This window comes from Carcharodon carcharias, chromosome 2 (assembly GCF_017639515.1).
Source record: "Carcharodon carcharias isolate sCarCar2 chromosome 2, sCarCar2.pri, whole genome shotgun sequence".
Lineage (NCBI taxonomy): Eukaryota > Metazoa > Chordata > Chondrichthyes > Lamniformes > Lamnidae > Carcharodon > Carcharodon carcharias.
Genome location: NC_054468.1, coordinates 180884570 through 180910030, shown reverse-complemented (window position 1 = coordinate 180910030; position 25461 = coordinate 180884570). Strand labels below are relative to the sequence as shown.

At 43.9% G+C, this 25461-nt stretch overlaps 1 protein-coding gene across 5 annotated transcripts in view; it reads right to left on the bottom strand.

The window, feature by feature from the left end:
• taf1a (TATA box binding protein (TBP)-associated factor, RNA polymerase I, A) overlaps positions 1-20416 on the bottom strand; it is a 29139-nt gene extending 8723 nt beyond the window's left edge. Inside the window, exons 1-8 of one of the 5 annotated variants that reach the window (XM_041208562.1) lie at positions 20116-20270; positions 12023-12223; positions 10295-10455; positions 7861-8030; positions 6451-6564; positions 5583-5781; positions 4038-4165; positions 1669-1827 (exon numbers count right to left, since the gene is read on the bottom strand). In XM_041208562.1, the coding sequence (XP_041064496.1) occupies positions 1669-1827; positions 4038-4165; positions 5583-5781; positions 6451-6564; positions 7861-8030; positions 10295-10421 (897 nt within the window). In that variant the 5' untranslated portion in view covers positions 10422-10455; positions 12023-12223; positions 20116-20270. Of the gene's footprint in view, positions 1-1668; positions 1828-4037; positions 4166-5582; positions 5782-6450; positions 6565-7860; positions 8031-10280; positions 10456-12022; positions 12224-13081; positions 13122-20115 lie in introns of those variants that run through there. The other 4 variants (XM_041208573.1, XM_041208551.1, XM_041208543.1 and 1 more) reach the window with 4 other exon arrangements.
• Positions 20417-25461: the final 5045 nt, after the last annotated feature.

Sequence of the window (25461 nt, the reverse complement as noted above, 5' to 3'; positions counted from 1 at the left end):
CAAGCTTGCTGAAAGCATATGCCACACAGGAACTTTTCAAAGGCCTGCTGCTTCCACAACAGCTCACTTGTACTCAAAGATGAAGAGTATATGTCCTGACTAGTTAGCAGTCAGGTATATACGTTTCCACTGGGGTCCGAGATCCTGGTTTCTGGGAAAAAACTTGAATTTTCATGAAACATGTTATGGAATAAAACCAAGGAAAACTGTCCAATTGTCATTAAAGAGAACCAAGGATTTTTTATTGTCTAACTCCTGCACTGAAGCACAAGATAAACCCTTGTAAAATAGTTGAGAATATGGTTAACCAAGAATTGCAGTATCTACAGGTGTATTTTGCACTTCTGCCCAGGATGCCATGGATGATTAGTGGAGGCACATCACTCCTGAGATTGCTAGCTCCACCCTTGAGTAAATGGTCCTTGAAAAAGGAGTGGCAGTGCTAATTTCTGGCCACACAAGTGGTCTACAAGCTTCCACTAGAATTTGGACCTCTGGCCTTAAGCTGAACTTCCAACTCCAACTCAACCATGTCTCAAAAGGGTAGCACTCTAATCTTTGAGTCACAAGTTAGTGAGTTCAAGTCCAACTCCAGGATTTGAGCACATATTAAAAAAAAAATCTAGGCTGACATTCCAGTGCAGTACTGAGAGAGTGTTACACCATCAGAGATGTCATCTTTCAGATGATATATTAAACCAAGGCTCCATCAACCCTATCTGGTGGGTATAAAAGATTCCATGTCACTATTTCAAAGAAGAGCAGGGGAATTATCCCCATTGTCCTGACCAATATTTCCTCTCAATCAATATCACAAAAACAGATTATCTGCCCATTATCACATTACTGTTTGTGGGTGCTTGCTGTGCGCAAATTGGCTGCCAAAATTCCTAAATTACAACAGTTACTAAGTACTTCACTGGCTATAAAGCACTTCGAGACGTGGAGCAGTCATGAAAGGTGCTATATAAATACGTCTTTTTTTTTCCAAACAAATGCAGTAAACACTCTTCAAAATAGTTATCAGATGAGCTACATAAAAGTGCAACAGTTAAAGAAAACATTATTACCTTATGTTTTAGCTTACAAAAAGATTGGCTAGGTTTGTAAATGCCTGGGTAATTTAATGTCTTTGATGTGCAAGTTGACCCAGATCTTCCCCAGCCTCAGGCCTGAGATGTAGGCTAATTCACAACACTGGGATCTTACCAGTCACATGGGCTCTACCACCCTCAAAGCCCAACCACTCAGTATTGGGATATAATGAAGCACACACCATATTCTCCCTGTTCAGCCCAGCTGCTATCTGATGGATCTGTGGCCCAGATACCTCCCCATGCAGAAAGCAGACCAGAGCAGGCAGAAGAGGGCTGACAATTCCATGCAGCTAAGGCAACAGCTCTCGGTGCACCAGACATTCCCTCCATCCCATATAGTGATTTCCCCACAACGTGGGGACTGATCAAAGAACTGACTGAAAACAAGTTTTAAAAGTTTGCAGTTAGATACTGCACACGGACAAGCCCAAGAGCAGGAACAACTCAGCAGGAATATAAACACAGGTTTGTCATACACCCAACTTGGTGTTATGTGGCAAATATGGTTTCTGTGCCCAAAGGAAAATAAAATAATACAGGCTATAAGTCAATTCAGATAAGTAAACCTTACCCTCAATACTTTCAGCAATTTTTTAGGTGAGGTATGGTGTTTCTTCAGAAACTCGTATAAATACACATGTGCATTTGGGTTTGGCGGAAACTTGCTATTATAAGCGTAATCGTTTAACACCTTCAGGGCTTCTTCAAAACCATCATAAAAGTCAAGTAGCTGAAATCAAAAACAAGACAAGTTACCAACATTTACAATAAGGGATACAGTACCTATAGATATTCAAATGAATTCCATGCAAAGATAGATTATCTGCTCATGCACATTCGTGGCAGTTTTTGAAGAGCCAAACTTCAACCAACTAGCTAAGTAATCATTCTGTATCTTCTATAGACTTGAAAATAATACAGCATTGGAAGGAAGGAGCCTGTGTTGCAGCCAGCTGTCAAGGCATCTTCAACAGCAATGACATTTAGACAGGGAACATTTCAAAGACAAAGAATTGAGACCAGGGAATATGATCCAAGAGATGGGAGCTGAAATTTCTAGCATAAATGCCAAAACAGAGCATGCATCTACATCTAAGGGATCATAAAATACATGGAATTAAAAATGGTTTCCTCCTGGTCAGTGTGAACTCTTCATTACTCCTGATAGGAACAGATCATCTACTTCAGCTGACAGTGCTGATCAAGGTCCTACAGGCGATCGAATGTGATCAGCACACTGAATTCAGAGGTGTTTGCGCTTGCAAGCTCAGAGTCATGACTTTCCACATGGCCACACACTTCTGCAGATAGCCCCTGGCCCAGGTAAAGTGAAGAATATCAATTATTGCAGGCACCAAGTGACTGAAAACTACTGTCAGCAGAAATCTCCAAGAGTGAACCTTATTCAAGAGCAAGGGCATTCCAGAGTACAGCACCATGGGAAGGATATGACATGGGCTTTAGCTAATTGAGCAAGGGAGGAGATCTCACATTTCATGCTTCTCCTTATTACTGCACATGTATTATGGTAGTTTTTCTTAAAAACAAGATCCCAGCAGTTTCTCTACCATCACCCTATAAACCATGTTCTTAACCAAACAGTATTTCCAATATCCACTGCTGCAACTGCCAAAGATAATGAGCACAACCTTGCCAAGCTAATCAGCAACACAATGGAAACCATCAGCCTGGCTCAAATTCCAAGACATTTAATCCACTGTTTGCTGCAGCACCAATTCAGAGAGTTGTACTAACATGGGTTGAAAGGTCTCTGTTGGATGTAAGATTCCAGCCTGTCTAACTCTGGATGCAAGCCTGTTAAGTAACTGCCGATCTTGCTTAAGTCAAATCAGTTATGCATACTGTGCTTCAACAGCATACTGATCCCAACAATGTGCGCCAGTGTGTTTTCACCAGAACCTAGCAATCTGAGCTACATCCAATAGTGCATGGAGAACACAGAACGAAGATGAATAAATTCACTAAAAACTTTCATATACTCAAGGGCTGTAAGTAAGTCAGAAAGCACCATCTAGTGGACAAGTGCATGCAAAATTAATGTTCAAAAAGCTAAATGTTTTCCACAAGTAAAGATTAAAGACAAATGAAAAAGAGGGGCAACATTTGGCTAAGTTACTATCCCCACTTCAGTCAGAATTCAGTGTGTTTTCCTCTTTTGCAATTTCGTAGACCATGATCTGCAAGACTTTCTGCTCTTCTTCCTGATCCCCACCTCCCCAGTATATTTCAGACAGAATTGTTTAAATAGCTAGCATTTGTGGCACAGGTTTTCCAATCACCTACTCAGGCTGTGAATATGGCATTGAACCAAAGAAAGAAATTACATTTATATAACATCTCTCATGACCTTAGGGCAACCCAAAGCATTTCACTCCCAATGAAGTACTTCTTTGATGTACAGTCATTTCTGTAATGTAGGCAAACATGGCCAATTCACACACAGTAAGGTCTCACATTAAATGACAAGATAAATCACCAGATAATTTGGTGGCATTGACTGAGGGGTAAATATTGATCGGGACACCATAAGACCTCCCTGCGTTTCTTGGAATTGTGCCATGAAATGTTTTTGTCCATCAAACACAATAGACAGGGCCTTAGTAAAATGTTGTATACAAAAGGCGACGCCCTCTGACAGTGCAGCAGTCATCTGGTATGACACGGAGTGACAGCCTAGATAATGTGCCCCAGTTTTTGGAGTGGGGCTTGAGTCCTTGAATCTCTGACTGAGAGGTTAGTGTCCTACCACTTATCCAAGGCTAGTAAACAAATCACATCATTTCAACTGTTGGTCTTAGTTCAGATAGAAAATAACACTGGGGTAGTAGTAAACTCCTTGCAAAAGGCTACTAAAATAACAGTGAAAACATTGAAGTTTTTTAAGTTTTGGATTAAGCACCCAAGAGGACTGAAACTTACATTTACATAACTGAGTATAAAGGGATCCCAAACACCAGGATGTTCTACAACATCGTGCAGACCAATAGAGGCTTGTCTGAAATAGTTGTGCATCTCTTGTGCTGTGCCTGAATCCACTGCATCATCAGCTAGTTTTAGAAAACAAAATATTAATTATTGTAAACAAGATAAGAGTTTGCATTTGTATAGCATCTTTAAATGAAACAAAGTCTCTGAAGGGGTTTCCCAGGGGCATAGTCAGACAAAACCAGTGCCAAGTCAAAGATAAAGATTCTTTGAAACGATGCATCAAGGAGAAACACATAAATGAGGAAGAGAAGGATTAAGGAGGAATTTTTGGAGAAGAATTGCAAAGATAAAGGTGTAAGGACAAGAAGAGAAGCCATTGTTAAACATATCCTGGCTCCAATTGGACAGGCAAGTGTGACAAGACAAATCCCATTGAGCTGCACCGAGATGTGCTGCAGGAGGATAGGGTGGCCGACGTGTTAAAGGCAGCACAGAGGTAAAGGAGTACAAGGAAGGATGGTGCATCATGGTCACAATCAATGTTATTTATGACTTGAATTAGGGTTGTTTCAGTGCTGTGGTAAGAGTAGAAACTTAATTGCGAGGATTAAACGTGAGGTTATTTCAGTCCTCTAAAAATTAAAAATGCAAAAGGGCACAAAAATAGTAAAATCTAAATTTCACGTAAAGGTACAGTGGGAAAGAAGACAGACATGTTGGGGGTGGGGGTGGGGGGGGGGATTGTGATTTTAACCCCTGAGACAAGCAGATTTGAGTTGGGTGGGATGTATAAAAATCTCAAACCTGAACCTAACCTGTCTCAAATCTGCCCACTTCCGGTTTTTAAATGGAGGGGGGAATGTTGGAAGGGCAACCAACCCTCTCTCAGGAGGCAGGTCACTCACTTAAATATCTCAATGAGGCTGCACACCTCAGGTTTTACCGTAAATTTACACCGGCCAGTCGGGTTTCACAGACCTCAGGAAACACAGCAGCCAGAGGGTTGGTGAAGACTGCTGGTTACAGTAGGCAAGTGCCTCTCCAGCACTGGGTCAAACGGAGCTGGAGCCCTCTGTTGCCCACCACCCCCCCAACCACTCCCACATCCCTAACCATTGCAAATCACGATTTCCCAAGCCATGGCCTTCCGCCAACTCCACACGGCTCCCTAGCTCCAGGTCTCTCCAATCTCTCCCTCAGTCCTCTGTGTTGCCCGGCTGTAACCAGTGTCAAACTACCAGCCTCTCATTCCAACAAGCTGCGGTTGGGTAACAGAGACAAAAAATGTTGATTGGGCCCTGTCATTAAATTCAGACTGTCCTGAGGGGCCCCGACTGCAAAACTGCCCTCCCCCATCCCTACAAATACCAGGGTTATCACTTTTAAAATTTCAATCTTGATATGTGCACTTCAGTAGACAGACAGGCATTTACTGGATTTGGAAAATCCAATTAAAGGATTTCCTGTTATCTCATTAAAATGAATCAAGTCAATAAGAGTAGCAACATATGTTATGGCACCACAATCATCACTTACCTTTCTCCTGAAGAGCACTATTCTTTTTAACCCATGTATAATAGTCAAGCAATGCCCTATAGCCCTGAATGAGTTTAAGCACTTTGTGCTGAGTTGCTGATTTTTCTCCATATCTCCATGTTTCAGCTAAAGATAGTTCCCGGTAGGCTTCATCCATCTTTCCATTGCACATCAGGTGAATAGCATGCTCCAAGCACACCTTGGGGAACAGAGAGAACAAGAGAGATTATATTTTACCAGGTGCAGCAAGTTGAGCTGGTCAGCTAGCTGTTTGAAAAGGTGCACATGCATACTAGAGGGCTTATCGGTAAATACGCACTGCCCAGCAACGGTACTGAGCTATTAAGGTAAAGATGGTTCCAGATTTAAATTTTGATAAAGTAACTAATCTCGGCCATGTACTAAATATGGGTACTGCAACTGAACTCAGACTTCATGTTTGCTGAATTTACATTCTGTAAAAATGTACCAGGCAAGAATCCCTTTTATTAATGACCATAACAATGCTACAAATAATGATAATTGTCACAGGCTAGTCCATATTACATATGAGTCTGAAAACACACAGGTGTACCAGAAGATACTATAATCTAGTTGAACTATAATCAGCAATTCTGCTTCTGTTTAATACACAACTGGTGAATTTTAGATTGCTTTTACTTTAAGAAAAAAAAATATTTTATGAAAAAAAGTGCGGTGCCTATCATTTGAGAACAACAGGATCTTAACATTCAGAATCTTTGAGCCGATCACAATGCAGAGTCAAGTTAACTGCATTTTGAAAGTATTTCACTGGCTGTAAAGCACTTTGGGATGCCAGAAGGTCATGAAAGGTGCTACATAAATCCAAGTCTCCATTTTTAGTTACCTTCAGGTAATGTTTCACTCCAATACTCTTCATTTTCCCAGCAAATGAATTGGCATCCTCAATACAGCTGTTGGGATGATGCTGAAGTATTGCAGTTCCCATTCTCCAAATTACCTATTGGAAAAAGACCACCAGTGTTATTTCAATATTTCTTTGTTATGCTTTCTCACAAAAATAAAAAAAAGCACAACCAACCAGATATATCAGTACCTTAGCAATTTCTTTACTGAAAAATCTTCATTGCAAAATGTTTTCTCAAACAAAAAGTTTTTTTTTTAAATACTTCACAAGATTATCAGTGAAAGGATACAGATATAATAGAGCAGGGGTGTGAAATTATAAAGGAATCACTCTGGGGTACACCTTACATAACATCTGTTCACTTTTTATTTAAATTAGCTGTATTAATTACCATGTAACATGCAGTTATTATTTAATAATACTAGTTATACAGCTATAAACATTCAATCAAGTACACTTCCCCATGAAGAAGACTGAACTTTACGACCAGATGCATTTTTGAAAGTAAGTTAATTTGTCAGTGGCATAAAATGTACACAGCACAGAAAAGACAAGTTAACATCTATAGACCAAGTTCTGACGCTGGATGATCAACTATCTTTGTAATTTGAAGTATGGTTATTGTGTACAAGAGTAGTTCTCCCATGGTATTGCTCACATAGAGTCTGAGAGTCACTGCCCCCTAACATGAGCTACCAAACCCTTATGAATTCTCTTCCTCCCTCACCTTCTCCCCCACCCAATCCCATTCAGAGCCCCAAAGAGGGGCAAATCGTATGAAAGAAACAACTTGTGAAAAAAGAACAGATCATACAGTGGGAATTAACAAAACCTCTACTTCAGGAACCAACAACATTGCAGGTCTGTTAAGAGTGTGCCAGTGTTAGCTTTACTCTAGCAGCAGTGTCAGCATGGGGAACTGACACAACTGCTTTTCATTTGAATCAGCAATAGTCACTAATGGACCAATGCTTCATTTATAATTTACAGCAAGAATGGACAATTAGGGGTATAATCTCTGGATGATGAAATCCAGAGAATGCATAAATACCACCATGCCAATTCAAGAATTTGAATTCTGTTAAAGAAAAAAATAACTGGAACTAAAATGACCATGAAGTTGCCAGCTTGTCATAACAACCCAACTGGTTCACTAACGTCATTGGGAAGGACCCTGCTGTCCTTACCTTGTCTGGCCTTTTAATGGCTCCAGATCCACACCAGTGTGGTTGAATCTTAACTGTCCACTGAAGCTGCAAGGCACTCAACTGTCAAGGACGCCCAACACCACCACCTTTCTGGGTCCACGCCAGGGACACCCACACTTTAAATGTAGTGTCCAATGGTGGACTTTGTAATATTACTATGACTTTTCAGGTTATCCTTTACCTTACTTGCAGATTCCTGTTTTCTGGTAGTGTTGTCTTCTAAGATCTGGAAGTAGTTTGTCATCAGTTCTGCAGCAGTCTGCCACTGGTGATGAAACATGGCTTTCTGAATGCGACTCAGACAGGTTTCGACCGTCCTTCGGAAGCCAGTTTGTTTTCTGTCTTTGATACCTGTACACCAAAAGTGTAGCCTTAAAAATCGCATCGACTTTATAACTGAATGTCCACAGAACTGATCAAAGGCGTACAGACACACAGTTTTACTTCTGAAACCAACAATATTCCCCAAAATAAGTTAGCTTATTACAGGAAATGTTGCTATTTATTGCACCATTACATTTTAGGGCTCTATCAGGTATTTCTCCAGTTGGGTCCCAAACAAAACTCCAGTTTACTTTCTACAATTATCTGGTAATACAGCAGTGCCCAGAGCCCCTGTTACTTTGCATTCATCGCCCAGTCTCTCAGCAGAAGAATAAATATATGACAGCATGAGTTCGGTTATAGACTGCAAAATTAAATCCCATCAGAAAGTCAGAACTGCAGACCTTAATCGTTTACAGAACTTTTCATTTCCATCTCATTGGGAGCATAACTACAATATGAGAACTCAAAAAACTGTCCTTTACAGTTGATCTAACTTGTTCAAATGGCTTCTTGAGCTTCAGCTAGATGCTAGGTATATGCTGGTGTTACCAAGTTACCTTAAACCAAGTGCTTGTTTTATCTTTACTAAAAGCTGTGTTAAATGGGTTCTAAATGGATTGTAATGAAACAAACCTATGGCCACTACCAATTAGAAGGACAAGGGCAGTAGATACATGGGAACACCACTACCTGGAAGTTCCCCTCCAAGTCCCTCACCATTCTGACTTGGAAATATATCGCTGTTCCTTCACTGTCGCTGGGTTAAAATCATGGAACTCCCTCCCTAACAACACCGTGGATATACCTACACCACATGGACTGCAACAGTTCAAGGAGGCAGCTCACCAGTACCTTCTCGAGGGCAATAGGGATGGCCTAGCCAGCAAAGCCCACATCCCTTAAATAAAGAAAAAATATATTTGTAATGTTAATAATGCCTACCTCCCCAAATATGGGTTATCATCTGCTGGCTACATCCCAATCAACCACTGCAGTAAACTGAATTTAAGAAGAGTCTAACCATATCTTAAATAAAGATGGTGTGATTTAAAAATACAATGGATCTCCCTTTTGGTCGCAGGTACTTCGAGCACAGCCATGGACGACAACTCCAACTTCAGTGATAGCCTCGGAGAAGCAAGGAGAAGAGGCAACAACATTAAAGTCTGCAAACATAAATATTAGCGACTCTGCTGGCACCAACACATACAAGACACAATGCTCCATTATCTGGCCAATGCTATCTCCAGACAGCGAAGAAGACTCATGACTAGAAGTGCAATTTGCAAAAAAACAGTGCTTTGGTGTAAACGGGAAACAATCCCCTGAATATCACAGTGGTGCTATTTTTTTCCACTTGCGGATGTGGGTGTCCATTTGTAATTGTCCTTGGATTACTGCAATTCAAGTGGTAAAATTAGGTATAGCTCCAAACCGTGGTGGAATTTCTCCCTGATCTCCAGTGACTTCAATTTTACTGGGAGCAATTCTGTAAAAAAGGTGGCATCAATCCATTTGTTCGATTTGTATTTATGTCCTACAAGTCATCTACTCCAAATACGATCATCCTTTTAACTAAAAAGTGTCCAAATTCCTTTAAATACCTTAAACCATGTCTCTAACCCTCCAATCTTATAACTGACAGAAGAACATTCATTAAGACCACCTCATCTTCATCTCCAGAGAGCAGACAATTCAGCCTTCTAATCTTCCGTAATTCATTCCATGTGTCATCAACATCACGATTTCTTCTATCTAATCTCAACTTAATACACTTATCTACTCTTGACAAATTCCTTCCTGAAATCCAGTTAGATCACATCAAACACCTCACCTTCATTCACCAAATTTATAAAGACTTGAAAGAAATTCAGTCATTTAATCAAAGATGCCCTGCTCCTTCAGAATCATGTTTGCTCTCAATAATCAGAAACAAGTATTTTCCTTATGTTATCCTTCAAAGTCTCAAATACATTTCCCGCAGTCAAGGTAAGACTCAACGGTCTGTAGCTTGTGGTTACAATTCCCCCACCACAGACACCGCCCAAATTTAGCCCAGAGAGCCACTAACCATTTGTTATTGCTATAGGAGTTATTTACAATGGCACTACCTGTAACATAAGTGGGACAGCTCTACAAGTGGGACAGTCTTTTGGGCAGTCTTTTTCCCCCCAGATTTCATTAACCCCTTTTACAGTATTTACTGATGCCACTGTATACAGGCTCAGCACGTAAAAGCTGATAAGAATGTTAAGCTAAGCACAAATGGCTTACTGAGTTGGCCATACTTTGGGATTGAAGTACACTTGTAGGCAGAGGGAAACGGATTTCTGGATGGGAGCAGCTTGTCCAAACACACGGTTCGTCAGAGGAATGATCTTGTTCTGCTACTAGCTGAGCTATCTCGTCATCCATCTTCAGTTCACCATTAAAGTGAAACCAGGATAGCCTGAAAGGTAGAGGTCATCCTTAAAGAAGCAAATCAAGTAAATGAAATTACATGAATAATAATCAATAGGCTGATAATTTGACTTCTGCTTTTTTCTTGGATTCAGACCTAAACCAAACTGGTGAAATCAGCTTAAAGCAAATACAGGCTTTAAAAAAAAAACAAAGCAAAATGTTCATAATGAATAAAGTACAGATTTAAATCTCAGTTTTGGAAGGAATATTAAAAAATACTTCAAACGCTTATAACGTCTCTCAACAGGTCTAATGTTAAAAGGAGTTAGCATGCATCACTAGCTGCATCCTCAACACCTCCTCTCCCATGGGCTTCTGCTTATCAATCTGGTCAAGAAGCAGGTAAAGTTCATACTGACCCTGCCAGTCTGTAGACTGAGAAACACACCCCATGCCCAATGGAAAGCAACACACCAGAACTGCACAACAAAAGTCAGTGGCTTTCGTGATGCAGTAGCATTATTCTGATACAAACCACAGCCAGGATTTTACATTGGTCAGGCAGGCTCAGGGGTTGGGTGCGGTTGGGAACCCGACTGCCGCCCGCAATCGGCTCCGCGCCATTTTACGGGGGCAGGCCAATTAAGGACTGCCCAGCGTAATACGCAACTGCGGCATCAGTGGGAAGGGGTGGTCAGGGGTGGGAGGCGACCAGCGGCCATGGCAGCCATGCGAAGACTGCCAGTGACATGGAGGACCCTCGGTATGGAGCACTTCAGTTCTGAACATGGCAGGCAGGAGGGCAGGTCCCATGAGCTCCCATGATGTTGTAAGGCACACAGGGGTGCAGTGCCATAAGCGGTTCAATGATCTCCTGCGATCGGGAAGGGTGAGCACCATGTTGGCATGGGTCACTTAGCACAGCAGTTAGGAGCAGCTCCCCCCCCACCCCAATCACCCCACCCCCGGACATCAGAGTTCTTAGTGCGTGAGTGGCAAATGTCAACGAGGAAGCATCTGGCCAAGGGGATGAGCCCTGGCTGCTTGGAGTGAGTGTCCTGCAGCTCCAGGCTCACAAATCGGCCAAGCCCTGCAAGATTTCCCTCAGGTGGGGTTAGCCAGGGCTGCAATGGCACTGCAGCTACAGGGTGGATGAATCAATGCTCCTCTCTCCTCTCAGAAGACAGCACGCAATAATGCTGATAGGTTGCGGACTGGTGGAGGACTGCCCCATCTTCTAATCTTGTCAGATACAAGCAGGAGGCACTGGAGCTGGAGAGGCACCATGTGTCTAGATCAACCAGTAATGGTGAAGTTGGGGTGCCACTGGGAGGTAAGAGTGCACTGAGTTCAGAGTGTCTGTCATAGCAACCATTCCGCTGTTGTCTCTATATTGATGTGAGCCTCGAACCCAGAATCCCCATTAATAATGGAGAGATGAGGGCACCCTAATCCGGGTGCCAGGCATGCACAGTAACAGTATAACGTCTTCAACTAATGACATGCCCTTGTTCTTCCTTTCAGGCTCACCAGAGGCCTGTTGGGGTCAGAAGCCTGAAGACCCGCCGTTCACCCCAGAGGACAATGACCATAAAAACACACCAGCGTCACACCTTCTCAGCCAGGCAGGCACCAGCGCAGATACCAGCACCTCGGTGGGAATTAGGTTGTCGGCTAGTGCCCCGGGAAGCAGCGGTGAGGGCACTTCACACTCGCTTGAGGTGTAGACGGAGGCAGAGAACGTCCAGGGTGCCAGCAGTCGGAGGACCCCTGGAGTCCAGGAACATGCTCAGTCGGTGGCTGATGATGTGCCTCTGGAACAAAAACCAAATTACCTGTTAAAACTCAGCAGGTCAGACAGCATCTGCGCAGAGGAATACAGTTAACGTTTCGAGTCTGTATGACTCTTCACCAGAACATCTATGTGCCCCTGGAGTTGTCCCTGAGGCAACAGATGCTGGAAGCGGGGTGTGCAGGAGGATCTGGCAGAGATACATGAGGGAATGCGTGCCATGGTTTCTGTTGTGGAGGAATCCTTGCGGAGCATGAGTGATGCAATGACCCTCATAGCCGAGCGCACTGCCTCTGCCATGGAAAGAGCGGCGACTATCATGGAGTGGCTGCTCCAGGAGCTGAATCAGAGCTTCCTGGGGAGGCGTTCGGACCTGCAAGCCCTCACATCGGCAATGACCTCAGGTTATCATTGTCAGTATGGGGGATGGATTGGGCACCCAGTATCCCAGCTGGGTGCCCGCCCATCAATGGTGAGCAGGGAGGTCCAAATTGACCTGAAGTTGGCACATGAACTGCTTGTCGTCTCTGCGGGCTCCTCTCAGGGCACTCTGGATGATGGCAGCGGCTCCTCTGCCCCTCCGCCAGTGACTGTGACATCCAATGAGGCGGCAGTGATTGGGGAGATGCCAGCTGTGCCACTGGCCGTTCCCTCCCAGGCGGGGCCAACACGGGCTCCACGGGACAGAGGACGCCAAGATCATCAAGGCCAACAGGAGAGCAGACTGTCTCCAAAGCCAATGCCAGGGAGGGGACAGCACCTAGATGTAGCACCCACACACAAAACTTAAAAAAGTACCTTATGCACAGGATGGGCTTATCACTGGTGATAAAAACAAAAAACTGCGGATGCTGGAAATCCAAAACAAAAACAGAATTACCTGGAAAAACTCAGCAGGTCTGGCAGCATCGGCGGAGAAGAAAAGAGTTGACGTTTCGAGTCCTAGACTAGGCACTTTACAGCCTTCCGGACTGAATATTGAATTCAACAACTTTAGATCTTGAACTTCCTCCTCCATCCCCACCCCCTTTCTGTTTCTTCCCCCTTCCTTTTGTTTTTTCCAATAATTAACATAGATTTTTCTCTTCCCACCTATTTCCATTATTTTAAAATCTTTTATGCCCTGCTAGCCTTTCCATCCCACCCCCACTAGAGCTATTCCTTGAGTGCCCTACCATCCATTCTTAATTAGCACATTCGTTTAGATAACATGACCAACTTCAACACCTGTGTTTTTTTGTTCTTTTGTCTGTGACATCTTTTGATTATCTGCTCTTATCACTGCTTGCTTGTCCCTACAACCACCCCACCACCAACCCCCCCACTTCTCTCTCCCCCACCACCTTAAACCAGCTTATATTTCATCCCTTTCCTAAGATTCACTCAGTCCTGTTGAAGGGTCATGAGGACCAGCTGAGTTTTCCAGGTAATTCTGTTTTTGTTTTATCACTGGTGATATTTCTTTCCCCCCACTTTGATGGAGAACGACATTACATTTGATTTGATTTATGTATGCCAGGCACCAGACCAGTAAATGTGTTTGTTTTCAACAAGCCTCTGGGTGGTTCATTAGTTCTGCAGGTGAAGGGTAACCCATGATGTTATGAGCAACTTGTTTGTCATTGAGCTTTATTGAAATGGCACATAGTGCATGTTGTTAACCAAGCAAATGTTCCTGTCAAGTTTCGAGTATGGAGCCTGCAGCCCTGGCATGTAGTGGTGGTTAATGTTTGGCAGGCTAGCTGAAGGAGCGTCGGATCAAAGCCTCCTGGGTGTCCCTGCCTCCCTGGAGGTTGCTCAGGATCAGCCTCCACACCCTCAGCGTTTTCCTGACCATGCTCGACTTCGGACACACTACTGGGCTCGTCTGCTGCCAGAGCAGCTGTGTCAACATCTTCTTCCTCCACTGCATCCCTCCTTTCCAGCACCAGATTGTGGAGAGTGCAGCATGCAACCACTGTCACTAAGCCACGATCTGGGGGAGTACTGGAGTGCACCCCCTGCACGGTCCAGGTATCGGAGGCGCATCTTGAGAAGACCGTTGGTTCTCTCCACCACAGCCCTTGTGGAGGCGTGGCTCCTATTGTATCGCTGCTTGGCCCCTGTTCTTGGATGGTGGAGAGGCGTCATGAGCCACCTTCTGAGGGGATAGCCCCTGTCACCCAGCAGCCATCCATCCAGCCGGGCTGGAACACTGAAGAGACCTGGCACCTGGGAGTGTGTCTCAGGATGGAAGTGTCATGGGAGCTGCCTGGGCACCTTGCACAGACTTGCAGAATCTGCATCCTGTGATCTCACACTATCTGCACGTTCATGAAGTGGAAGCCCTTCCTGTTGACAAAGGCACCGGGCTCACCTGCTGGCGTCTTGATGGCCACATGTGAGTAGTCTATAGCACCCTGGACACGAGGGAACACAAAAATCACAGCAAAGCCTCTGGCTCGCTCTGCCTGGCTGGCCTCGTCCATGCAGTAGTGAATGAAGATCAATACCTGCCTGAACAGGGCATCTGTCACCAGCTTGACACAAGTGTGGACAGCCGATTGGGAGACTCCGCAAAGATCACCGAATGACCCCTGGAAAGAGCCGGAGGCCTAGAAGCTGAGGGCAACTGTGACTTTCAGAGCCACTGACATGGGGTGTCCATCCACACAGTTGGGGCTGATCTCAGGGCTGATTATCTGACAGATGGAGGTGACTGTCTCCCTTGAGAGATGGAGCCTCTTTCAGCATTGCACCTCAGATATATTGAGGTAGCTGCATCGGTGCCTGTAAACCCTGGCAGCAGGATAGTGGCGTCTTCTGCAGTCCCTTCTGCCTTGGACTTCCTGATGGGCCTGTGCCCTTTGTGCCTGCGCCTCTCTTCCCAAAGGTGGCTCCCCTGGAGGCTGAATGTGGACTCCTGGCCTCCTCTCCTTTCTGGCCCTCTCTTCCTCCTCAGAGGAAGTGCTTCCAGCAGAGACCACAATTCCCAGTGTAAGGGAAGGCTGTCTGATACCTGGAAGGCCCTAAGTGTTATGACTCCTCCGGAGTCCTGAACTGAAGCCTCCTATTTCTGTCAAAGCAGCTCTGAAGCTAAATAAAGTTGTCCTGTTCACACAAGCAAGCAACAGCAAGTAATAATCTAAAGTACTAACAACTCGCATTAGTGAGCCCGCTCGCCCCTCTTATCCCACCCGTGGATGAGGTTTTTGAAAATGTGACCTACCCGCCTGCCCGCGTGACGCCCTGAAATTGTACGGGCTGCGCAAAATCACAGGTAATCGGTGCCTCAAGGGCCTTCACTGGCTTGTTAATTAATGGCGGGCACACCTCCATCTTCCTCGCGCAGCCGCCTGGCAAAATATCACGATGGTGCACAGTGACATCGGGACACACGCCCGACATCATCGCACGTCATTTTACAGTCCAGCGTGTCGGGCACGCCAAATGGAAAATTCTGCCCCACATGTTCAGTACCGTCAGATCTACCAGCATCTGGCTGCTTTTTGAAAAAAAAATCCACCATGCTGCTCTTAATCATACACCTCACCCACTGCAGTTGGCAATTATCCTCTGTACAGAAATACTCATTCCTCCCTGTGCTTCCTTGTTCTGAAAGCAATATTTCAGGTTCACTCCATCTTATAAGTAGCTCATATAGCTCTAGATAACCCCCTGTAAGGGGCTTCTTTTCGTGGCACAAGAAATCTAGTGTATTAAATTGTTTCGTGTTAGTTTTCCCTCTGTACCCTGTGTATTGGTTAGCCCCCTCATGTCACAATGCTCACAATGCTCTCAGCCAAGAATGGCTCGGACCAATGGAAGTTATGGAGTAAAGAAAGCAAGCACAAGGAAGAATTTCCCACCATTTCCCTCATTTTCTGGATACTTGACTCCTGAAAGGTGATTTAATAGAACATTAAAAAAGGAAAAGAACCAAATAACTTTTTGCAGTCATACTGTTGAAAATTGAACATGTTAAAATTAGTCACTGGGTTCCCTGAAGAAATGGTATTTTTAAAAAGTAGTAAAGCTCCCTCTGGTAGTAAAGAACAAGTATTGCTATAATATTACAGAAATTATATGGCTTAGTGCTAACATTGGAATGCTCAGAATAACAAAAATACAAACATGCCCATTCGAATTGTGATACTAGATGTCTCAGTCCCTGATTAACAGCTCATGTGAATAGTTGAATAGCTTTGAAGCATTTCCTTTGTTTTGCGCTCTTAAATAACCAGGGACAAAAAAGTGCCAAAACCAAAATGGGTGACTTTGCTCCATCTTGCTCTCTATCTCACTCATGATTCACTTGTACATTTACGGACTCTCAACGAGCAGGCATCGACTCTCAGTGGGTATAACTACCAGATGCTGTGCTGTGGTTAGTCAACTGCTTGTACACTAGTGAGGCAACAAGTGGAAGGCATGTCTAAGGAAGACTCATGCTGCAGGATTTACACCAAATGGAATGACTCACTTGTAGACCATAATCCTTACAAAATGAACTCCAAATCAGGGCAGAACTGTTAAGGTGATGGACAATCAAAGTTGAATAACTTTAGAAAGCATCAATACAGGGATAATACAGGGAAGTCAACTCTGATTGGCCGAGGTATTGCCATAGAGAAAGCGGCGGTGAACTATAAGGTTCTCAAGCTCCCGGGTAATTCAAAACCGACAAAATTCAAAACAATGTCTAACGTTAGATGCGATTTCACGATTAGACAGCAGTTGCTAAACAGTCCTGATTATACCGACAGCCTATTTAAGATTACCAGTCGGGCTTGCAGTGTGGCTCATTTATGCTTGCTAGAAGCTGCATATATTCACACATAGGGCCATGCCCACTCGGCCCTTCAAGCATGCTTCACCATTCAATAAGATCATGGCTAAACAAAAGCTTGGTGGACAGCCAATCCCTTGTTCATTCCTCATGGCAATAACTTGACTTAGAATCAACCTGCCTGGTTTGAATTTAAACAAAAGCTTGGCAATTAACTGTTCCCTGGTACATTCCCCTTGGCAACACCTCTACCAATCAGTGTCTACTTGTCAGCCAATCGGCACTCTCTTCTCATGCAGAATAAATTGTTTTTCCCTTTACAATTTGTATTCTTTTGAATCTGTCCTGATGAGTGCAAGATGAAACGTTTCGACAAAATGTCTATTGTTTCAGTGATATTCAAGCTCTGTACTACCAAACAACTTCTTGTAAATCTTCTCTGCACCCTCTACAGTGCCAGCTTTTTCCTTTTTATAAAACGGCGACCAGAACTGCACACAGTACTTTAAACATGATCTAAACATGGTTCATGACAGGTTTAACATAACTTCCCTACTTTTCAGTGCTATTCCTCTAGAAATATAGCCTAATTGCTTTTGTTTTTTTATGGCCTTGAGTATTTTTACTCCGAGATCCCTTTGTTCTTCTACCTCAACTAGATTTGCGCCTTCCAAGTAACAAGTGGTGTCCATGTACACAAATAACTAAAATCTAGTGCACAAGTGCAAAAATAATCCAAAAGGATAATGGAATCTTGGCCTTACATACAAATTAGGAACAGGAGTAGGCCACTCAGCCCTTCAAGCATGCTCAGCCATTCAATAAGATCAAGGCTGATCTGATTGTAACATCAACTCCATATTCCCTCCTACCCCCGTGATCCTTTCACCCCATTTACCTCAAGGGGAATGAAATTCCCAAAAGATGCTTCAGTTCTACACAGTCTTGGTCAGGCACCTTCTGCAAGGCAGCATTTATTTTTGGGCACTGAATCACAGGAAGGATAAGCTACCCTTGAAGGGTTAACATTATCGATTTGCCAGAATTTTACCAAGGCTTGACGCATTCAATTATAAGGACAGATTGCATAAAGCTGGCTACCCTTGAGTTTAGAAGGCTGAGCAGTGGTCTAATCACAGCATTTAAAATAATTGAGGGATTCAACAGAATAAGAGGCAGATAAACGAGTGTGGGCCCTAAATCATGTCTGACACATCTCCGGCACCTCTGCCCTCACACCTCCCTCCCAGAATCATGAGAGGGTCCCCCTTCCAATCACTTTTCACCCCAAGAGCCTCCACATTCAAAGGATCATCCTCTGCCACTCCCGCCAATTCAAACATGATGCCACCACCAAACGGATCTTCCCCTCACTGCCCCCCCACCACCCATCAGCATTCTGCAGGGACCGTTCTCTGAGTGACACCCTGGTCTACTCCTCCTTCACCAACTCCTCATACCCTTTCCCAGGGCACCTTCCCATGCAATCACAGAAGGTACAACACCTGCCCCTTTACCTGCTCACCGTCCAAGGCCCTAACCACTCCTTTAAGATGAAGCAGCATTTCAATTACACCTTCTTCAATTTGGTCTACTGTATTCACTGCTCCCAGTGCAGTCTCCTCAACATCGGTCTGTCCACAAGCATGACCCAGACCTCCCAGTCGCTTGCCATTTCAATACACCATCCTGCCCTCACGCCTATAAGTCAGTCCTTGGCCTGCTGCAAAGTTCCTGTGAAGCCCAACGCAAACTGGAGGAACAGCACCTCATCTTTCGGTTAGGTACTTTACAGCCTTCTGGACTTAACACTGAGTTCAACAACTTCAGACCATGAACTCTCCCCTCCATCTTTACCCCCTTTTTAATCAATTTTCTTTACAAAAATGTTATTTATATATATATTTATGTTTATCCCCAACAGGGCCAGCTGTCACTTGTTCTTATGTGTTGCTTTCAGAGTGCTGACTCTTATCCTGCTATTAACACATTCTGCTATCTTACCTTTATGCCAGTATCAGCACCTTTATTCTTTAATACTACCATTAAAACTCCCTTTGTCTTGTGTCTATGACATCTTTGTCAAATCTCTCCTGAGCTCCCACCTATCTCTGACCCATTTTACTCCACCTGCTCCTCCCTCTCAAACAGTATAAAATCCATCATATTTCTACTTTAGCTCTGAAGAGGCATCATACGGACTCTGATAAAGCGTTATAGAAAAAAAGATACAGTATTATAGGAACTTATTTGGTCCCTATTTGGAAGGGGACTGCAGCAAACACTTGCAGGAGAGACCAGAACTAGGGGCCATAAATATAACACAATGACTAATAAACCCAATAGGGAACTCAGACGAAACTTCTAGCTAAACAGAGAGTGGAACACACTATCACAAAGAAGTATCTGAGGTCAGTTATTTGTCTTGTATCTTCTCACACCTTTCTTTTGCTCTTTGGGGAATAGCGAGGAAGTGCTGAAAGGATTAATGGCTGATTTCTCAACCTGTTGAGCCACATCACGAACATCTCTTCCATGGCCAACGGGTCCTGGAGGGAGACTTGAACTAGAGCTTCTGGCTCAGAGACAGGGGTGCTTCCCACTTGAGCCACAAGACTTCCTTTGCATCACTGCTATTTATCTCAGATGCTTTTATGGGGAAGTTAGATCAACACAAGGGAGACAAAACAGGAATAGCAGTGATGCATTTAAGGGAAAATTAGATAAACACAAGGGAGAAGAAAAGAGGAGAGAATAAGATGGAGTTAGATGAGGAGGGGTGGGAGGGAGGTTCCTGTGGAAATAAAAATACCAATGATCTTTTGCACCAAATGGCCTATTTATGTTGTAAATACCAGGCAATGTATTTAATTCCCGCACAATAATTTACTTTCTTGATAAGAAATACAATACTGAAATCATCAGTATCTTCCATCGCATCGTTATCTGATTTTAAAAACGTGAAAGCAGAAACTTTACAAACTTTCAGCAACATATATAATACTAAGTATTCCAATAACTTTTCCCAGTTAAGGGTCTTCACCCCTTTGATCTCCCCCTCCCCCTCCTTTGGTTAGTCTGTGACACCGAAAGTGTGTTCTCAGCAGTGAGCACATGTTCAGCACAAACTCCTCCACATCACGTACCCTGTTAAATCCTCAATTTAAACTTCTGCTCCCGGGCCAACATTCCGCTTCCGGACAAGGTTCTATTCCCGGGCCAACATTCTGTTCCCGGCGTTCTATTCCCAGGCTAACGTTCTGTTCCCGGGTAACGTTCTATTTACTTCCCAATTCCATGAACTCACTTAAACTCCTTCCGGGGTCACGCTGCAGGTTGTTGTATTTTCTCTTCAAGTAACCGTCGGGAGCCCAGATCATCCATTTTCCCCATTGTATGGGCGGTAATCGGAAATGTTTATTTTGTGGTCTTGGACCAGGTTCGGTCCTTTCAAACAGTAAAAGTATTAATGCCTTTTCGTCAATTAAAACATTTCATTAAATACATTCAACACTGAGCAGCCCCTGCGGAGTCACCACCTAATGTGTACAACACTTACATTGACTTAAAACAAAAACAGAATTACCTGGAAAAACTCAGCAGGTCTGGCAGCATCGGCGGAGAAGAAAAGAGTTGACGTTTCGAGTCCTCATGACCCTTCGACAGAACTTGCGTTCGAGTCCAAGAAAGAGTTGAAATATAAGCTGGTTTAAGGTGTGTGTGTGGGGGGGGCGGAGAGATAGAGAGACAAAGAGGTGGAGCGGGGGGGGCGGGGGTGTGGTTGTAGGGACAAACAAGCAGTGATAGAAGCAGCTCATCAAAAGATGTCAACGACAATAGTACAATAGAACACATAGGTGTTAAAATTAAAGTTGGTGATATTATCTAAACGAATGTGCTAATTAAGAATGGATGGTAGGGCACTCAAGGTATAGCTCTAGTGGGGTTCTTTTTTATATAATGGAAATAGGTGGGAAAAGGAAAATCTTTATAATTTATTGGGAAAAAAAAGGGAAGGGGGAAACAGAAAGGGGGTGGGGATGGGGGAGGGAGCTCACGACCTAAAGTTGTTGAATTCAATATTCAGTCCGGAAGGCTGTAAAGTCCCTAGTCGGAAGATGAGGTGTTGTTCCTCCAGTTTGCGTTGGGCTTCACTGGAACAATGCAGCAAGCCAAGGACAGACATGTGGGCAAGAGAGCAGGGTGGAGTGTTGAAATGGCAAGCGACAGGGAGGTTTGGGTCATTCTTGCGGACAGAACCGCTTCCTCTTCACCATGGACGTCCAATCCCTCTACACCTCCATCCCCCACCAGGATGGTCTGAGGGCCCTTAGCTTCTTCCTCGAACAGAGGCCCGAACAATCCCCATCCACCACTACTCTCCTCCGTCTGGCTGAACTTGTTCTCACACTGAACAACTTCTCCTTCAACTCCTCTCACTTCCTCCAAATAAAAGGTGTGGCTATGGGTACCTGCATGGGTCCCAGCTATGCCTGTCTCTTTATGGGGTATGTGGAACATTCCTTGTTGCAGTCCTACTCCGGCCCCCTTCCACAACTCTTTCTCCGGTACATCGATGATTACTTCGGTGCCACTTCATGCTCTCGTCAGGACTTGGAAAAATTTATTAATTTTGCTTCCAATCTCCACCCCTCCATCATTTTCACGTGGTCCATCTCTGACACTTCCCTTCCCTTCCTTGACCTCTCTGTCTCAATCTCTGGTGATAGACTGTCCACCAATATCCATTACAAACCCACCGACTCCCACAGCTATCTCGACTACAGCTCCTCACACCCCGCTTCCTGTAAGGACTCCATCCCATTCTCTCAGTTCCTTCGCCTCCGTCGCATCTGTTCCGATGATGTTACATTCAAAAACAGTTCCTCTGACATGTCCTCCTTCTTCCTTAACCGAGGTTTTCCACCCACGGTCGTTGACAGGGCCCTCAACCGTGTCCGGCCCATCTCCCGCGCATCCGCCCTCACGCCTTCTCCTCCCTCCCAGAAACATGATAGGGTCCCCCTTGTCCTCACTTATCACCCCACCAGCCTCCGCATTCAAAGGATCATCCTCCGCCATTTCCGCCAACTCCAGCATGATGCCACCACCAAACACATCTTCCCTTCACCCCCCTTATCGGCATTCCGTAGGGATCGCTCCCTCCAGGACACCCTGGTCCACTCCTCCATCACCCCCTACTCCTCAACCCCCTCCTATGGCACCACCCCATGCCCACGCAAAAGATGCAACACCTGCCCCTTCACTTCCTCTCTCCTCACCGTCCAAGGACCCAAACACTCCTTTCAAGTGAAGCAGCATTTCACTTGCATTTCCCCCAACTTAGTCTACTGCATTCGTTGCTCCCAATGTGGTCTCCTCTACATTGGAGAGACCAAACGTAAACTGGGCGACCGCTTTGCAGAACACCTGCGGTCTGTCCGCAAGAATGACCCAAACCTCCCTGTCGCTTGCCATTTCAACACTCCACCCTGCTCTCTTGCCCACATGTCTGTCCTTGGCTTGCTGCATTGTTCCAGTGAAGCCCAACACAAACTGGAGGAACAACACCTCATCTTCCGACTAGGGACTTTACAGCCTTCCGGACTGAATATTGAATTCAACAACTTTAGGTCGTAAGCTCCCTCCCCCATCCCCACCCCCTTTCTGTTTCCCCCTTCCCTTTTTTTTTCCCAATAAATTATAAAGATTTTCCTTTTCCCACCTATTTCCATTATATAAATAAAAAAAAAAACCCCACTAGAGCTATACCTTGAGTGCCCTACCATCCATTCTTAATTAGCACTTTCGTTTAGATAATATCACCAACTTTAATTTTAACACCTATGTGTTCTATTGTACTATTGTCGTTGACATCTTTTGATGAGCTGCTTCTATCACTGCTTGTTTGTCCCTACAACCACACCCCCGCCCCCCCCGCTCCACCTCTTTGTCTCTCTATCTCTCCGCCCCCCCACACACACACCTTAAACCAGCTTATATTTCAACTCTTTCTTGGACTCGAACGCAAGTTCTGTCGAAGGGTCATGAGGACTCGAAACGTCAACTCTTTTCTTCTCCGCCGATGCTGCCAGACCTGCTGAGTTTTTCCAGGTAATTCTGTTTTTGTTTTGGATTTTCAGCATCCGCAGTTTTTTTGTTTTTTACTTACATTGACTTATTCAATTCCATTCGCATAAAGGTAAAGATTAGGGAGTGAGATGTATTTTTTAAAGTGAAACTTGCTGCCAAATAATTTAAACTTCTAGAAATAAGTCCTGTTTTCGAAAAAAAAGTCTAATTATATCGAAATGAGCCAGTTTCGCATAAAGGGAGTAAGACTTGGCAGATGTATAATATATTTAAATACTGATTATGACCATGTCCTGCCTGACATATACCACACTTATTGTGTTGTAGTTATGAGTATCTGATTTTACAATTCATGTGTTTTGGAAATATAACTTTTAGTTTGAGCATTGAAATATTTAAATCTTAGATAAATGTAGTTTATATAAATAGATAAATGTTTAAACAGCTGGTAAACAAACCTGAAGTGCAAATCAAACAGATCTGGGGTAATTACTGATCAAAGGAGAAATCCTGTTGTGTTGCTGGGATAGTGGTTGTTGTGATATGATGCGCATGTACCTTTAAGGCGAGTATCTACAACTGCTGTCAATCATTACTCCCCTCTAGACAGGATGTGATGTATAGCCCCGTGACTCTAGTCTGTATACAGCTGCAGTCGTAGATGTCAGATGTGTATACACAGCCTTCCAGTTAATACTGTTCTACTCCTGGGCCACGAAGAACCTACATTGTTGTTTTAACAATCCATGTCATGTGATTGGTACGTTTATGACAAATAAAAGAATATAACAGCGATGAGAGGTATTCACACCTAGGCCACTCTGGATCTTTCTGGATGAGACAATCTGTTTCAAGACATCTCTGAAGCTTTTTGTCTTGCACTCAGGACAAACGCGAAAGATTGTTGAGCAAGTGCTGCCCAATCATGGAATCACATCTAACTAGATATTTTATTTTGAGTTTTGCAAGCACGGGCTGATTGAATACAGTCTGTACTCTGCCTATTATGAACAACCGAAGGAACATGCTTTTTGATTCGATCAGCCAATTGCTGGGGCTTATGGCCTGTGAACCTGGCATTGCACCAGCACTGAAATTCATGTATGACATTGCTCAATTGTGTGGTAGGCAGAAAGTCCTGTTGGACTGAAGGCAGCATCCTGTTAGTGGGAAATATATTGGTAATCAGTCAAACCCATTATGTGACTCATTTACATCTGTTAGAAACAACATATATTCATATGCAGGGACCTGCCTTCTGCAAAGAAAAGGAATATATTCAAGCCTTGTGCCTTTTTTGAGTTACCCATTGCTTTTTCCATTGGCATCAACCAATCAAGAGTCAAATCGCCAACTGGAATGTGTAATCCAACTTTTACCTTTCACTGCGATATAGGGCGTCTTAGCAACAAGTCCCATATCAGGGTATGTGCCATTTCTTGATCTGGGTATTTATATTTTCAGCATTTACATTTCAAAACAGATTTTTGTTCAGATAAACAAGTTTCAATTTTCCTCTTCCTCTACATGTGCCTAAAAATGCTCAGGGAAAGGATGCTGATATACATTGTCCATTTAAATCATCATAAAACCTTCTAACACCTCCCAAGATGGCTCTCATCGAAAAATGCAGCTTTAACCCCTTCTGTCCTTGCCATAGTAGCACCTTCAACCTCCCTTCCCTCTCCAAAGTCCTTGAACATATCGTCAGCTTGTACATCTGTGCTCATTTGCCTGTGACTCCGTGTTTGAACCTCTTTAATTGGGTTTTTGCCCCAACCACAGTACTGAAACAGTCATAATCAAAGTCACAATACTATCTATTTGTGGCCGTGTTGCATTATCCTCATCCTTCTCCACCTGTCTGCAACCTTTTGACCATATCATTCTCTTCCAACATCTCTCCTCTGTTGTCCAGCTGAATGGAACTGCCCTTGTCAGGATCCACTCTTATCTATACAGTAGTAGTCTGAGAATTTTCTGCAATAATTTGACTTCCCACACCTACACCAGTACCTCTGGAATCTCCCAAGTATCTATCTTACTCATAATTCTTCTCTACATGCAGCCTGTCAGCTACATCATCCAAAAACAAAACATTAGCTTCCACATGACTGCTGATGACACACACCACTACCTCACCATCACCTCTGTTGACCCCTCTGTGTTGTCAAAGTGCTTGTCTAACACCCAGTCCTGGATGAGTCCAAATTTTCTCTAGTTAAATGTTGGGAAAACTGAAGTCATTGTCTTCAGTACTTGCTAGAAACTCCGTTCTAGCCATCGATTCCATCAGCTACTTGGACAGTTGTCTCAGCTTCAGACATACTGTTTGAAAGCTCAATGTCGTATTTGATCCTGATTGGAATTCTGGCCTTCTTATCCTCCCTATCACATAG